Source organism: Heterodontus francisci, chromosome 1 (genome assembly GCF_036365525.1).
Source record: "Heterodontus francisci isolate sHetFra1 chromosome 1, sHetFra1.hap1, whole genome shotgun sequence".
Classification (NCBI taxonomy): Eukaryota; Metazoa; Chordata; class Chondrichthyes; order Heterodontiformes; family Heterodontidae; genus Heterodontus; species Heterodontus francisci.
This window is the reverse complement of record NC_090371.1, coordinates 9,513,163-9,530,808: the sequence shown is the minus strand read 5'-3', so window position 1 is coordinate 9,530,808 and position 17,646 is coordinate 9,513,163. Positions and strand designations below refer to the sequence as shown.

The window sequence follows — 17,646 nt, the reverse complement described above, 5'->3', positions numbered from 1 at the left end:
GAAGAGAGACTGAAAAGGTTAGGGTTGTTTTCCTTAGAGCAGAGAAAGCTGAGGGGGGACATGATTGAGGTATACAAAATTATGAGGGGCATTGATAGGAAGAAACTTTTTTCCCTTAGCGGAGGGGTCAAGAACCAGGGGGCATAGATTTAAGGTAAGGGGCAGGAGGTTTAGAGGGGACTTGAGGAAAACTGTTTTCACCCAGAGGGTGGTTGGAATTTGGAACGCACTGCCTGAAGAGGTGGTGGAGGCAGGAACCCTCACAACATTTAAGAAGTATTTAGATGAGCACTTGAAATGCCATAGCATACAAGGCTATGGGCCAAGTGCTGGAAAATGGGATTAGAATAGTTAGATGCTTGATGACCAGCACATACACGATGGGCCGAAAGGGCCTGTTTCTGTGCTGCATAACTCTATGACACTATGGAGATGGAGGGAGAGACACACTGAGGGACCAGAGATGGAGAGAGAGACAGACTGAGGGACTGGAGACGGAGGGAGAGACACACAGAGTGACTGGAGATGGAGGGAGAGACAGATTGAGGGACTGGAGACAGAGGGAGAGACACAGAGGGACTGGAGATGGTGGGAGAGACACACAGAGGGACTGGAGATGGAGGGAGAGACACACAGAGGGACTGGAGACGGAGGGAGAGACAGACTGAGGGACTGGAGACGGAGGGAGAGACAGACTGAGGGACTGGAGACGGAGGGAGAGACAGACTGAGGGACTGGAGACGGAGGGAGAGACAGACTGAGGGACTGGAGATGGAGGAGAGACACACAGAGGGACTGGAGACAGAGGGAGAGACAGACTGAGGGACTGGAGATGGAGGGAGAGACACACAGAGGGATTGGAGATGGAGGGAGAGACACACAGAGGGATTGGAGATGGAGGGAGAGACACACAGAGGGACTGGAGACAGAGGGAGAGACAGACATGAGGGACTGGAGATGGAGGGAGAGACACACAGAGGGACTGGAGACAGAGGGAGAGACAGACATGAGGGACTGGAGATGGAGGGAGAGACACACAGAGGGACTGGAGACAGAGGGAGAGACAGACTGAGGGACTGGAGATGGAGGGAGAGACACACAGAGGGATTGGAGATAGAGGGAGAGACAGACTGAGGCACTGGAGATGGAGGGAGAGACAGACTATTATTATTTGCAAGATAGCAGCACAGATTTCTCATTAGCCTATTGCTGGGTGAGATTGCTCGTGCATCATCTGAACTTCTAACATTAAGCGAATGCTCACATATACACTATCACATATACACATATACACTATCACATATACACATATCACTATCACATATACACATATACACTATCACTGGCGATGGGAGGAGGTGGTGCCTTTTAGACAGGAATACTGCCAAACTTTCAAAAGGTAAAAAAAACTGCAAAATTTTATTGAAACTTTTAATTATAGATTTGGGCTGATACTAAATTACAGTTAGAAAAAGGTTAGTAAATTACATATAAACTCTCAAATTCAGTAAAGAAAAACTTTATTGAACTTTTGTCAGGTTTCAACACTGCAGCTTGTTGCGGAGGGAGGTTCCCCTGTGTGTCTATGCTTTGTAGGGTATTGGAGGCCCTTACAGCCAGGTTACCTGGGGAGGTGTGGGGAACTCCTCATCAGGGAGGAGTATTGCACAGTGATCACAATGTCTCTACCAGACAAGAATGGGGGCATTATCACAAGCAGCAATCCCTGCCAGGGACCTCTGTATTGAGGGGATTGGCAATCCTATGTCATCTCAACCTCTGGCACATATTACACAATGGACAGAAACAGGTCACAAGGGGTGGGTGTCTGCGTCTGGGATTTCACACAGTCTGTGATTCACACACATACACACAGTAATGGGACAGAGATCTGTGTCTGTGATTTCCACACACATACACAGTGATGGTACAGGGTCTGTGTCTGTGATCCCCCCCACCCCCCCACACACACACACTGTGATGATACAGGGGTCTGTGTGATTCCCCCCCACCCCCAACACACACTGTGGATGATACAGGGGTCTGTGTGATTTCCCCCCACCTAGACACACACATGCACAAACAGTGATGATACAGGGGTCTGTGTCTGTGATTCCCACACACACACAGTGATGGTACAGGGGTCTGTGTCTGAGATTCACACACACACACAAAGTGATGGTACAGGGGTCTGTGTCTGTGATTCCCACACACACATACACAGAGATGGTACAGGGGTCTGTGTCTGTGATTCCCACACACACATACACAGAGATGGTACAGGGGTCTGTGTCTGTGATTCCCACACACACACATACACAGAGATGGTACAGGGGTCTGTGTCTGTGATTCCCACACACACACATACACAGAGATGGTACAGGGGTCTGTGTCTGATTCCCACACACACACACAGAGATGGTACAGGGGTCTGTTTCTGTGATTCACACACACACACAAAGTGATGGTACAGAGGTCTGTGTCTGTGATTCACACACACACACACACAAAGTGATGGTACAGGGGTCTGTGTCTGTGATTCCCCCATTCTTGGAATGTGGGCATCGCTGTCAAGGCCAGCATTTATTGCCCATCCCTAGTTGCCCTGAGAAGGTGGTGGTGAGCTGCCTTCTGGAACCACTGCAGTCCATGTGGTGAAGGTGCTCCCACAGTGCTGTTATTGGAGTACTGTGTGAGAGTCCCTGTATTTCACCTCACTCCAGCTGTGTGTTAAGCAAAAAAAAAACACTTGTCTGTTTAATGAGGAGCACAGCAATCCAGTACCTAGCATCGGGCACTGTCTCATACCCAGCGGGTAATATTCAGGTTCTAGTTCGGTGTTTAGAGGGGATGAAGGGAGTTTGTTTCTTGGGAGAGAGACGAGTCCTAGGTTCAAACCAGGAGGAGTCTAGCATGGAGATGGTTGAAAGGGCGAACTCCCTGGTGAGACGGTGCTGGGACAGTGCTTAGGGAATTAGATTATTTAGCTGTCCAGGATACTTCTCAAACTCCCTCTCTGCTTCTTCACTGAAAGCATCACCTGGAGAAGAAAGCAGAAAAATAAAGAAGGTAATTGACAAACAAACTGGCAGACGAGAGAAAGAAAACATTTTTTTTTTACACAGTGAGTTGTTGTGATCTGGAATGCGCTGCCTGAAAGGGTGGTGGAAGCAGATTCAATAGTAACCTTTGAAAGGGAGATGGTGGTGTAGTGGGTAATGTGATTGAGTTAGTAATGGAGGGGGGCATGGGTTTAAATCCTGCAATGGCAGCTGGTGGAATTTGCATTCAGTTAATTAATTAATAAAAATCTGGATTTGGAAGCTAGTCTCAGTCGTGTTGACATGAAACTATCCATTGAGCAAGTTAGAGATGGGTCACAACTGCTGGCCTCAGCAGAAATGAGCACATCCCATCAATGATTTCTGTTATATAAAAGGGATGAATACTTGAAGAGGAAGAAGTTGCCAGGCTATGGGAGAATAGTAGGGGCAATGGAATTAATTGGATAGCTCTTTCATCGGGCTGGCACAGACATGATGGGTTGAATGGCCTCCTAAACTGTGTCATTTTACGAATCAGTCCCATGCCTCAATCTCAGGAAGTCAGTCCTCAGTCTGACCCAGTCTCGGAGTCAGATGTGCAGATTATTGGAGTCCGGAGAGAGTCTATAGGGAGCAGGCACCAGGATCGTGGCTGGAACCTAGATGGGAGCTATGAGAAGAGGTGAACCCGGATTATATTTCCTGGCGATGGGGGGGGGGGGGGGGGGGGGGCGGTTAAGGAGCTTGAGAGGGAATCCAGGATGCAGAATTTTAGGATTAGGACTAACCAGTTCATTGGGAATCCAGGAAAGGAAATTAGAACATGGGAGCATTGCCCCAGTCCAAAGATACAGGATCAATTCAGGTGTTTAAAAGGGACAGAGCTACTTATCTGAGGATTAAGGGATATTGGGAGCGGGGAGGGAGCTGGGACTGAGCTAACAAACTGGTAGATCAGTAACATATACAGCTTCCTGAATCTAAAAACATCACAAGGCAAAAATCAATAAATGGGCCACATTTCTTTCCTCTCCAATTATCAGCCCATCCCTAACCTTTATTTTCTCTCTACTTATCACCACCTCTACATACTCTTTCCCTCTATCACTTACTCTATAACCTCTCTATCCCCCTTCACTCCATCTCTGACCTCTCTTATCCCTCTATCATTTCATGTCTAACCTCTCTTCCAAAATTCTCTGGATACGGGAAAGGATCCAGTGGATTGGAAAAAAGTTCATGTAGCGCCCTTATTCAAAAAGGGAGGGAGGCAGAAAGTAGGAAACTATAGAGCAGTTAGTTTAACACCTGTTGTTGGGAAATTGTTAGAATCCATTATTAAGGAAGTAATAACAGGACATTTCGAAAGTCAAAACGCAATCTATCAGAGTCAGCATGGTTTTATGAAGGGTAAATCATGTTTGATTAATTTGCTAGAGTTCTTCGAAGCTGTAACAAGTAAAGTGGATAAGGGGATCCTGTAGATGCAGTATATCTGGACTTCCAGAAGGCATTTGATAAGGTGCTGCACAAAAGGTTAATGCACAAGGTAAGATCACATGGGGTTAGGGGCAATTTATTAGCTTGGATAGAGGATTGGCTAACCAACAGAAAACAGAGAGTCAGAATAAATGGGTCTTTTTCTGTTTTTTTTTAGAATTAGAACATTACAGCGCAGTGCAGGCCCTTCAGCCCTCGATGTTGCGCCGACCTGTGAAACCATCTGACCTACACTATTCCATTTTCATCCATATGTCTATCCAATGACCACTTAAATGCCCTTAAAGTTGGAGAGTCTACTACTGTTGCAGGCAGGGCGTTCCACGCCCCTACTACTCTCTGTGTAAAGAAACTACCTCTAACATCTGTCCTATATCTATCACCGCTTAACTTAAAGCTATGTCCCCTCGTGTTTGCCATCGCCATCCGAGGAAAAAGACTCTCACTATCCACCCTATCTAACCCTCTGATTATCTTATATGTCTCTATTAAGTCACCTCTCCTCCTCCTTCTCTCCAACGAAAACAACCTCAAGTCACAGTGGCGCAGTGGTTAGCACCGCAGCCTCACAGCTCCAGGGACCCGGGTTCGATTCCAGGTACTGCCTGTGTGGAGTTTGCAAGTTCTCCCTGTGTCTGCGTGGGTTTTCTCCGGGTCCTCCGGTTTCCTCCCACAAGCCTTGCAGGTTGATCGGTAAATTGGCCATTATAAATTGTCACTAGTGTAGGTAGGTGGTAGGGAAATATAGGGACAGGTGGGGATGTTTGGTAGGAATATGGGATTAGTGTAGGATTAGTATAAATGGGTGGTTGATGTTCGGCACAGACTCGGTGGGCCGAAGGGCCTGTTTCAGTGCTGTATCTCTAATCAAGTCCCTCAGCCTTTGCTCGTAAGACCTTCCCTCCATACCAGGCAACATCCTAGTAAATCTCCTCTGCACCCTTTCCAAAGCTTCCACATCCTTCCTATAATGCGGTGACCAGAACTGCATGCAATACTCCAGGTGCGGTCTCACCAGAGTTTTGTACAGCTGCAGCATGACCTCGTGGCTCCGAAACTCGATCCCCCTACTAATAAAAGCTAACACACCATATGCCTTCTTAACAGCCCTATTAACCTGGGTAGCAACTTTCAGGGATTTATGTACCTGGACACCAAGATCTCTCTGTTCATCTACACTACCAAGAATCTTCCCATTAGCCCAGTACTCTGCATTCCTATTACTCCTTCCAAAGTGAATCACCTCACACTTTTCCACATTAAACTCCATTTGCCATCTCTCAGCCCAGCTCTGCAGCCTATCTATGTCCCTCTGTACCCTACAACATCCTTCGGCACTATCCACAACTCCACCGACCTTCGTGTCATCCGCAAATTTACTAACCCACCCTTCTACACCCTCATCCAGGTCATTTATAAAAATGACAAACAGCAGTGGCCCCAAAACAGATCCTTGCGGTACACCACTAGAAACTATACTCCAGGATGAACATTTACCATCAACCACCATCCTCTGTCTTCTTTCAGCTAGCCAATTTCTGATCCAAAGCTCTAAATCACCTTCAATCCCATACTTCCGTATTTTCTGCAATAGCCTACCGTGGGGAACCTTATCAAATGCCTTACTGAAATCCATATACACCACATCCACGGCTTTACCCTCATCCACCTGTTTGGTCACCTTCTCGAAAAACTCAATAAGGTTTGTGAGGCACGACCTACCCTTCACAAAACCGTGCTGACTATCTCTAATGAACTTATTCTTTTCAAGATGATTATAAATCCTATCTCTTATAACCTTTTCCAACATTTTACCCACAACCGAAGTAAGGCTCACAGGTCTATAATTACCAGGGCTGTCTCTACTCCCCTTCTTGAACAAGGGGACAACATTTGCTATCCTCCAGTCTTCCGGCACTATTCCTGTCGACAATGACGACATAAAGATCAAGGACAAAGGCTCTGCAATCTCCTCCCTGGCTTCCCAGAGAATCCTAGGATAAATCCCATCTGGCCCAATCTGGTTGGCAAGATATAACTAGTGGGGTGCCACAGGGTTCGGTCCTCGGGCCCCAACTATTTACAATCTATATAAATGACTTGGATGCAGGGATAGAAGGTACTATAGCCAAATTTGCAGATGACACTAAAATAGGTGGGACAGTAAGTTGCAATAAAGAAATGAGAGATCTACAAATGAATATGGATAGATTAGATAAATGGGCCAAAATTTGGCAGATGGATTTTAACGTGGATAAGTGTGAGGTTATCCATTTTGGTCGGAAGAATAGAAAGGCAAATTATTATCTAAATGGAGAGCAACTTCAGAGTACTTCGGTGCAGAGGGATCTGGGTGTCGTGCTTGAATCACAAAAAACTAGTTTGCAGGTACAGCAGGTGATAAGGAAGGCAAATGGAATTTTGGCATTTATTGCTAAAGGAATAGAGTATAAAAGTAGGGAAGTGTTGCTGCTACTGTACAACGCACTGGTGAGACCGCACCTGGAGCATTGCGTACAGTTTTGGTCCCCTTACTTGAGAAAGGATGTAGTTGCATTGGAGGCAGTTCAGAGGAGGTTCACTAGATTGATTCCAGAGATGAGGGGTTTGTCTTATGAGGAGAGATTGAACAGTTTAGGCCTTTACTCTCTAGAGTTTAGAAGAATGAGAGGAGATCTAATTGAGGCGTATAAGATGATTAAGGGAATTGGCAAAGTAGACTTAGAGAGGATGTTTCCTCTTGTGGGGCAATCTAGAACGAGAGGTCATAGTTTTAGGATAAGGGGTAGCAGATTTAAAACAGAGATGAGGAGAAATTACTTCTCTCAAAGGGTCATGAGTCTGTGGAATTCACTCCGCCAGAGTGCGGTGGATACCGGGACATTGAGTAAATTTAAAGAGAAGATAGACAGATTTTTAACTAGTAATGGGTTTAAAGGTTATGGAGAACAGGCAGGAAAGTGGAGTTGAGGTCGAGATGAGATCAGCCATGATCGTATTGAATGGCGGAGCAGGCTCGAGGGGCTGAATTGCCTACTCCTGCTCCTAGTTCTTATGTTCTTATGTTCTTTTCGCTCCATCACTCCATCTCTAACCTCTCTTTTCCATCTATCACTCTGTCTGTAACCTCTCTTTTCCCTCTATCACTCCATCTCTGACCTCTCTTTTCCCTCTATCACTCCATCTCTACAATCTCTCTCTTCCCTCTATCACGATATCGCTAAGCTCTCTTTTCCATCTATCATTCTATCTCGAACCTCTCTTTTCCCCCATCACTCCATCTCCGACCTCTCTTTTCCCTCTAACACTCCATCTCTAACCTCTCTTTTCCCTCTAATCACTCCATCTCTAACCTCTCTTTTCCCTCCATCACTCCATCTCTAACCTCTCTTTTCCCTCCATCACTCCATCTCTAACCTCTCTTTTCCCTCCATCACTCCATCTCTAACCTCTCTTTTCCCTCTATCACTCCATCTCTAACCTCTCTTTTCCCTCTATCACTCCATCTCTAATCTCTCTTTTCCCTCTATCACTCCATCTCTAACCTCTCTTTTCCCTCTATTACTCCATCTCTAACCTCTCTTTTCCCTCTATCACTCCATCTCTAACCTCTCTTTTCCCTCTATCACTCCATCTCTAATCTCTCTTTTCCCTCTATCACTCCATCTCTAACCTCTCTTTTCCCTCTATTACTCCATCTCTAACCTCTCTTTTCCCTCTATCACTCCATCTCTAATCTCTCTTTTCCCTCTAATCACTCCATCTCTAACCTCTCTTTTCCCTCTATCACTCCATCTCCGACCTCTCTTTTCCCTCTATCACTCCATCTCTAACCTCTCTTTTCCCTCTATCACTCCATCTCTAATCTCTCTTTTCCCTCTAATCACTCCATCTCTAACCTCTCTTTTCCCTCTATCACTCCATCTCCGACCTCTCTTTTCCCTCTATCACTCCATCTCCAACCTCTCTTTTCCCTCTATCACTCCATCTCCGACCTCTTTTCCCTCTATCACTCCATCTCCGACCTCTCTTTTCCCTCTAATCACTCCATCTCTAACCTCTCTTTTCCCTCTATCACTCCATCTCTAACCTCTCTTTTCCCTCTATCACTCCATCTCTAACCTCTCTTTTCCCTCTATCACTCCATCTCTAACCTCTCTTTTCCCTCTATCACTCCATCTCTAACCTCGCTTTTCCCGCTATAACTCCATCTCCGACCTCTCTTTTCCCTCTATCACTCCATCTCCGACCTCTCTTTTCCCTCTAACACTCCATCTCTAACCTCTCTTTTCCCTCTAACACTCCATCTCTAACCTCGCTTTTCCCGCTATAACTCCATCTCCGACCTCTCTTTTCCCTCTATTACTCCATCTCTAACCTCTCTTTTCCCTCTATCACTCCATCTCTAATCTCTCTTTTCCCTCTAATCACTCCATCTCTAACCTCTATTTTCCTTCTATCACTCCATCGCTGACCTCTCCCTGCTATCACTCCATCAGTAACCTCTTTCCCCATCATTCACTCTCTACCCTCTCTCTTCCCAGCCTGTTCAATCTTTCCTGATGGGTATAACTGCTCAGTTCTGATCTCATTCTGGTGAATCTATGTTGCCTCTGTACCCATGTGAGAATATGGAGAGCTGGATTTCTCACTGCTTCAAGCACTCCATTCATCTACGCAATGACATCCAATGGAAGGGGAGCTGCACCATTTTAACACAAATATTTAAGGTTTGCAGTTGCCCGGATGGGGATAGTGTGAGATGTATATCAGCTCAAAGGTGAAGGAAAACATGGATTAGGAACATAGGAAGATAGGAGCAGGAGTAGGAGTAGGCCATTCAGCCCATCCAGCCTGTTCTGCCATTCAATTAGATCATGGCTGATCATCTACCTCAATGCCACTTTCCCACACTATCCTCACATCCTTTGATGTCACTACGATCCAGAAATCTATTGGTTTCTGTCTGGAACATACTCAATGATTGAGCTTCCAGAGCCCTCTGGGGTAATGAATTCCAAAAATTCACCATACGAACATAGGAATTAGGAACAGGAGCAGGCCACTCGGCCCCTCAAGCCTGCTCCACCATTCAATAAGTTCATGGTTGAACTGATTACTCTGCATTCCCGCCTACCCCCGATAACCTTTCACCCCCTTGCTTATCAAGAATCTATCTACCTCCGCCTTAAAAATATTCAATGACCCCGCCTCTACCTCCTTCTGAGGAAGAGAGTTCCGAAGACACTCAACCTTCAGAGAAAAAATGTCTCCTCATCACTGTCCTAAAAGTGCAACCTCTAATTATAAAACAGTGCCCCCTAGTTCTGGACTCTCCACAAGAGGAAACATCCTTTCCACATCCACCTTGTCAAGACCGCTGAGGATCTTATAAACTTCAATCAAGTCTCCCCTCACTCTTCTAAAATCCAGTGAAAACAGGCCCAGTCTGTCCAACCTTTCCTCATAAGACAACCCATTCATTCCAGGTATCAATCTAGTAAACCTCCTCTGAACCGCCTCCAACGCATTTACATCCTTCCTTAAATAAGGAGACCAAAACTGCACCCAGTATTCGAGATGTGGTCTTACCAATGCCCTGTATAACTGAAGCATAACATCCTTACTTTTATTTTCAATTCCTCTCATAATAAAGGATAGCATTCCATCAGCCTTCTTTATTACTTGCTGTACCTGCATACTAACTTTTTGTGACTCATGCACTAGAACACCTAGATCCTTCTGCACCTCAGAATTCTGCAGTCATTCTCCGTTTAAGTAATACTCTGCTTTTTTATTCTTCCTGCCAAAGTGAACAACTTCACATTTTCCCACATTATACTCCATCTGCCAGATTTTTGCCCACTCACCCTATCTATATCAGTCTGCAACCTCCTTATATCCTCTTCACAACATACTTTCCTACCTATCTTTGTGTCATTTGCAAATTTAGCTACCATGCCATCGCTCCTGTCATCTAGTTCATTGATATAAATTGTAAAACGTTGAGGCCTCAGCACAGATTCCTGCGGAACTCCATTCATCACATCCTGCCAATCAGAAAAGGACCCATTTTTGCATACTCCCTGTTTTCTGCCAGCCAGCCAATCTTCTATTCATGCTAATATGTTACCCCCTACTTTGCGCAATAAATTTTATGTGGCACCTTGTCAAATGCCTTCTGGAAATCCAAGTACAGTATGTCAACGGGCTCCCCTTTATGCACAGCGCATGTTACTCCTTCAAAGAACTCCAATAATTTGATTTCACATGATATCCCTTTCACAAAACCATGTTGACTATTCCCAATTACCTTGAGTTTTTCTAAGTGCCCAGCTATAGCTTCCTTAATGATTGATTTTAACACTTTCCCTACGACAGACAGACGTCAAGCTAACTGGCCTATAGTTATCTGTTTTATGCCTCCCCGCCTCTTGAATAGAGGGGTTATATTTGTTACTTTCCAGTCTGATGGAACCTTTCCAGAATCTAGTGAATTTTGAAAAATTAACACCAACGCATCTACTACCTCATTGGCCACCTCTTTTAAGACCCTAAAATGAAGCCCATCAGGACCCGGGGACTTGTCAGCCCGCAGCTCCATCAGTTTGATCAGAACCGCTTCCTTGGTGACTGTAATTTCACCAAGTTCCTCTCTTCCTTCCACCTCCTGATTTACAGCTATTACTGGAATGTTTCTGCATCTTCTACCAAAGTGGATACCTTCACATTTATTCACATTAAATTCCATTTGACATGTTCTTGTCCACTCACTTCGCCTCTCCAGGTTCCAAATCTAGTTTTGTGTCATCAGCAAATTTGGAAATATTACATTTGGTCCCACATCCAAATCATTTATTTGGATTGTGAGCAACTGTGGCCCCAGCACTGATTCTTGCAGTATCCCACTAGTAACAGCCTGCCCTCCTGAGAATCACACATTTATTCCTACTCTTGATTTTCTGAATTCTCAATCCATTGCAGTATATTTCACCCAATCCCATGTGCTCTAATTTTGTTTACTAACCTCTTGTGTGGGACCTTATCAAAAGCCTTCTGTAAATCCAAACACACCACATCCACCAGTTCTCCTTTGAACTTTATGTGGAGGCAGGTGACCAATAGCAGATAATTATGGAGGAAAGCAGTTACCTATGTGACAGTTGTGCATCCAAATTCGATGTCCATCGTATTTACAATTACACTTCATGGCATTGTTGGTGAAGTCACTCTCGGACACCTCATGGTTCGGGTTAATCACAACCTGTCAATTAAGCCCAAACATTAATGTCCAATCACAGCACACTGTCTGACCCATTGGTCCCAGAGTGTGAAAGGACAGTGTGTTACCCACTTCCCCAGAGTGTGAGAGTGCAGTGTGTGACCCACTGTCCCAGAGTGTGAGAGTGCAGTGTGTGACCCACTGTCCCAGAGTGTGTGACCCACTGCCCCAGAGTGTGTGACCCACTGCCCCAGAGTGTGTGACCCACTGCCCCAGAGTGTGTGACCCACTGCCCCAGAGTGTGTGACGACAGTGGGTGACCCACTGTCCCAGAGTGTGACCCACTGCCCCAGAGTGTGTGAGCCAATGCCGCAGAGCGTGAGAGGACAGTGGGTGACCCACTGCCCCAGAGTGTGTGAATCACTGCCCCAGAGTTTGTGAGCCACTGCCCCAGAGCATGAGAGGACAGTGTGTGACCCACTGTCCCAGAGTGTGAGAGTGCAGTGTGTGACCCACTGCCCCAGAGTATGTGACCCACTGCCCCAGAGTGTGCGACCCACTGCCCCAGAGCATGAGAGGACAGTGTGTGACCCACTGTTCCAGAGCATGAGAGGACAGTGTGTGACCCACGGTCCCAGAGAGTGTGACCCACTGCACCAGAGTATGAAAGGACAGCGTACGACCTACTGTCCCAGAGCGTGAGAGGACAGTGTGTGACCCACTGTGCCAGAGCGTGAGAGGACAGTGTGTGACCCACTGTCCCAGAGTATGAAAGGACAGTGTGTAACCCACTGTCCCAGAGTGTGAGAGGACAGTGTGTGACCCACTGTCCCAGAGTGTGAGAGGACAGTGTGTGACCCACTGTCCCAGAGTGTGAGAGGACAGTGTGTGACCCACTGTCCCAGTGTGTGAAAGGACAGTGTGTGACCCACTGTCCCAGAGTGTGAGAGGACAGTGTGTGACCCACTGTCCCAGAGTATGAAAGGACAGTGTGTGACCCACTGTCCCAGAGTGAGAGAGGACAGTGTGTGACCCACTGTCCCAGTGTGTCAAAGGAGAGTGTGCGAATCATTGTCCCAGAGCGTGAGAGGACAGTGTGTGACCCACTGTCCCAGTGTGTGACCCACTGTCCCAGTGTGTCAAAGGACAGTGTGTGACCCACTGTCCCAGAGTGTGAGAGGACAGTGTGCGACCCACTGTCCCAGTGTGTGAAAGGACAGTGTGTGACCCACTGTCCCAGTGTGTGAAAGGACAGTGTGTGACCCACTGTCCCAGAGTGTGAGAGGACAGTGTGTGACCCACTGTCCCAGTGTGTGAAAGGACAGTGTGTGACCCACTGTCCCAGAGTGTGAGAGGACAGTGTGTGACCCACTGTCCCAGTGTGTGAGAGGACAGTGTGTGACCCACTGTCCCAGTGTGTCAAAGGACAGTGTGTGACCTACTGTCCCAGAGTGTGAGAGGACAGTGTGTGACCCACTGTCCCAGAGTGTGAGAGGACAGTGTGTGACCCACTGTCCCAGAGTGTGACCCACTGTCCCAGAGTGTCAAAGGACAGTGTGTGACCCACTGTCCCAGAGTGTGAGAGGACAGTGTGCGACCCACTGTCCCAGTGTGTGAAAGGACAGTGTGAGACCCACTGTCCCAGAATATGAAAGGATAGTGTGTGACCCACTGTCCCAGTGTGTGACCCACTGTCCCTGTGTGTGAAAGGACAGTGTGTGACCCACTGTCCCAGAGTGTGAGAGGACAGTGTGTGAACCACTGTCCCAGAGTGTGAGAGGACAGTGTGTGAACCACTGTCCCAGAGTGTGAGAGGACAGTGTGTGACCCACTGTCCCTGTGTGTGAAAGGACAGTGTGTGACCCACTGTCCCAGAGTGTGAGAGGACAGTGTGTGAACCACTGTCCCAGAGTGTGAGAGGACAGTGTGTGACCCACTGTCCCAGAGTGTGAGAGGACAGTGTGTGACCCACTGTCCCAGAGTGTGAGAGGACAGTGTGTGACCCACTGTCGCAGTGTGTGAAAGGACAGTGTGTGACCCACTGTCCCAGAGTGTGAGAGGACAGTGTATGACCCACTGTCCCAGAGTATGAGAGGACAGTGTGTGACCCACTGTCCCAGAGTGTGAGAGGACAGTGTGTGACCCACTGTCCCAGTGTGTCAAAGGACAGTGTACGAACCACTGTCCCAGAGCGTGAGAGGACAGTGTGTGACCCACTGTCCCAGTGTGTGACCCACTGTCCCAGTGTGTCAAAGGACAGTGTGCGAACCACTGTCCCAGTGCGTCAAAGGACAGTGTGTGACCCACTGTCCCAGTGTGTCAAAGGACAGTGTGTGACCCACTGTCACAGAGTGTTTGACCCACTGTCCCAGAGTGTGAGTGGACAGTGTGTGACCCACTGTCCCAGAGTGTGAGTGGACAGTGTGTGACCCACTGTCCCAGTGTGTCAAAGGACAGTGTGCGACCCACTGTCCCAGTGTGTCAAAGGACAGTGTGTGACCCACTTTCCCAGAGTGTGAGAGGACAGTGTGTGACCCACTGTCCCAGAGTGTTTGACCCACTGTCCCAGTGTGTGAAAGGACAGTGTATGACCCACTGTCCCAGAGTATGAAAGGACAGTGTGTGACCCACTGTCCCAGAGTGTGAGAGGACAGTGTGTGACCCACTGTCCCAGTGTGTCAAAGGAGAGTGTGCGAACCACTGTCCCAGAGCGTGAAAGGACAGTGTATGACCCACTGTCCCAGAGTATGAAAGGATAGGGTGTGACCCACTGTCCCAGAGTGAGAGAGGACAGTGTGTGACCCACTGTCCCAGTGTGTCAAAGGAGAGTGTGCGAACCACTGTTCCAGAGCGTGAGAGGACAGTGTGTGACCCACTGTCTCAGTGTGTCAAAGGAGAGTGTGCGACCCACTGTCCCAGTGTGTCAAAGGAGAGTGTGCGAACCACTGTCCCAGAGCGTGAGAGGACAGTGTGTGACCCACTGTCCCAGTGTGTCAAAGGACAGTGTGTGACCCACTGTCCCAGTGTGTCAAAGGACAGTGTGTGACCCACTGTCCCAGACTGTGAGAGGACAGTGTGCGACCCACTGTCCCAGTGTGTGAAAGGACAGTGTGTGACCCACTGTCCCAGACTATGAAAGGATAGTGTGTGACCCACTGTCCCAGTGTGTGAAAGGACAGTGTGTGACCCACTGTCCCAGAGTGTGAGAGGACAGTGTGTGACCCACTGTCCCAGAGTGTGAGAGGACAGTGTGTGACCCACTGTCCCAGTGTGTGAGAGGACAGTGTGTGACCCACTGTCCCAGTGTGTCAAAGGACAGTGTGTGACCTACTGTCCCAGAGTGTGAGAGGACAGTGTGTGACCCACTGTCCCAGAGTGTGAGAGGACAGTGTGTGACCCACTGTCCCAGTGTGTCAAAGGACAGTGTGTGACCCACTGTCCCAGAGTGTGAGAGGACAGTGTGCGACCCACTGTCCCAGTGTGTGAAAGAACAGTGTGAGACCCACTGTCCCAGAATATGAAAGGATAGTGTGTGACCCACTGTCCCAGTGTGTGACCCACTGTCCCTGTGTGTGAAAGGACAGTGTGTGACCCACTGTCCCAGAGTGTGAGAGGACAGTGTGTGAACCACTGTCCCAGAGTGTGAGAGGACAGTGTGTGACCCACTGTCCCAGAGTGTGAGAGGACAGTGTGTGACCCACTGTCCCTGTGTGTGAAAGGACAGTGTGTGACCCACTGTCCCAGAGTGTGAGAGGACAGTGTGTGAACCACTGTCCCAGAGTGTGAGAGGACAGTGTGTGAACCACTGTCCCAGAGTGTGAGAGGACAGTGTGTGACCCACTGTCCCAGTGTGTGAAAGGACAGTGTGTGACCCACTGTCCCAGAGTGTGAGAGGACAGTGTATGACCCACTGTCCCAGAGTATGAGAGGACAGTGTGTGACCCACTGTCCCAGAGTGTGAGAGGACAGTGTGTGACCCACTGTCCCAGTGTGTCAAAGGACAGTGTACGAACCACTGTCCAAGAGCGTGAGAGGACAGTGTGTGACCCACTGTCCCAGTGTGTGACCCACTGTCCCAGTGTGTCAAAGGACAGTGTGCGAACCACTGTCCCAGTGCGTCAAAGGACAGTGTGTGACCCACTGTCCCAGTGTGTCAAAGGACAGTGTGTGACCCACTGTCCCAGTGTGTCAAAGGACAGTGTGTGACCCACTGTCCCAGTGTGTCAAAGGACAGTGTGTGACCCACTGTCCCAGAGTGTTTGACCCACTGTCCCAGAGTGTGAATGGACAGTGTGTGACCCACTGTCCCAGAGTGTGAGTGGACAGTGTGTGACCCACTGTCCCAGTGTGTCAAAGGACAGTGTGCGACCCACTCTCCCAGTGTGTCAAAGGACAGTGTGTGACCCACTTTCCCAGAGTGTGAGAGGACAGTGTGTGACCCACTGTCCCAGAGTGTTTGACCCACTGTCCCAGAGTGTGAGTGGACAGTGTGTGACCCCTTGTCCCAGAGTGTGTGACCCACTGACCCAGTGTGTGAAAGGACAGTGTATGACCCACTGTCCCAGAGTATGAAAGGAAAGTGTGTGACCCACTGTCCCAGAGTGTGAGAGGACAGTGTGTGACCCACTGTCCCAGTGTGTCAAAGGAGAGTGTGCGAACCACTGTCCCAGAGCGTGAAAGGACAGTGTATGACCCACTGTCCCAGAGTATGAAAGGATAGGGTGTGACCCACTGTCCCAGTGTGTCAAAGGACAGTGTGTGACCCACTTTCCCAGAGTGTGAGAGGACAGTGTGTGACCCACTGTCCCAGAGTGTTTGACCCACTGTCCCAGAGTGTGAGTGGACAGTGTGTGACCCCTTGTCCCAGAGTGTGTGACCCACTGACCCAGTGTGTGAAAGGACAGTGTGTGACCCACTGTCCCAGAGTGTGAGAGGACAGTGTGTGACCCACTGTCCCAGAGTGTGAGAGGACAGTGTGTGACCCACTGTCCCAGTGTGTGACCCACTGTCCCAGTGTGTGACCCACTGTCCCAGTGTGTCAAAGGACAGTGTGTAACACACTGTCCCAGAGCGTGAGAGGACAGTGTGTAACCCACTGTCCCAGAGCGTGAGAGGACAGTGTGTAACCCACTGTCCCAGAGTGTGAGAGGACAGTGTGTGACCCACTGTCCCAGAGTGTGAGAGGACAGTGTGTGACCCACTGTCCCAGTGTGTGACCCACTGTCCCAGTGTGTCAAAGGACAGTGTGTGACCCACTGTCCCAGAGCGTGAGAGGACAGTGTGTAACACACTGTCCCAGAGCGTGAGAGGACAGTGTGTGACCCACTGTCCCAGAGCGTGAGAGGACAGTGTGTGACCCACTGTCCCAGAGTGTGAGAGGACAGTGTGTGACCCACTGTCCCAGAGTGAGAGAGGACAGTGTGTGACCCACTGTCCCAGAGTGTGAGAGGACAGTGTGTGACCCACTGTCCCAGTGTGTGAAAGGACAGTGTGTGACCCACTGTCCCAGTGTGTGAGAGGACAGTGTGTGACCCACTTGTCCCTTGTGTGAGAGGACAGTGTGTGACCCACTGTCCCAGTGTGTGAAAGGACAGTGTGTGACCCACTGTCCCAGAGTGTTAGAGGACAGTGTATGACCCACTGTCCCAGAGTATGAAAGGACAGTGTGTGACCCACTGTCCCAGAGTGTGAGAGGACAGTGTGTGACCCACTGTCCCAGAGTGTGAGAGGACAGTGTCTGACCCACTGTCCCAGAGTATGAAAGGACAGTGTGTGACCCACTGTCCCAGAGTGTGAGAGGACAGTGTGTGATCCACTGTCCCAGAGTATGAAAGGACAGTGTGTGACCCACTGTCCCAGAGTGTGAGAGGACAGTGCGTG

General features: G+C 48.6%; 1 protein-coding gene across 6 annotated transcripts in view; it reads right to left on the bottom strand.

The window, feature by feature from the left end:
* Positions 1-1,417: 1,417 nt before the first annotated feature.
* Positions 1,418-17,646, bottom strand: part of LOC137367435 (lysyl oxidase homolog 3B-like) — a 218,431-nt gene continuing 202,202 nt past the window's right edge. For all 6 annotated transcript variants that reach the window (XM_068028647.1, XM_068028646.1, XM_068028644.1 and 3 more), the window contains 2 exons: positions 11,697-11,808; positions 1,418-3,040 (listed from right to left, as the gene is read on the bottom strand). In XM_068028647.1, the coding sequence (XP_067884748.1) occupies positions 2,967-3,040; positions 11,697-11,808 (186 nt within the window). In that variant the 3' untranslated portion in view covers positions 1,418-2,966. The remainder of the gene's footprint in view (positions 3,041-11,696; positions 11,809-17,646) is intronic.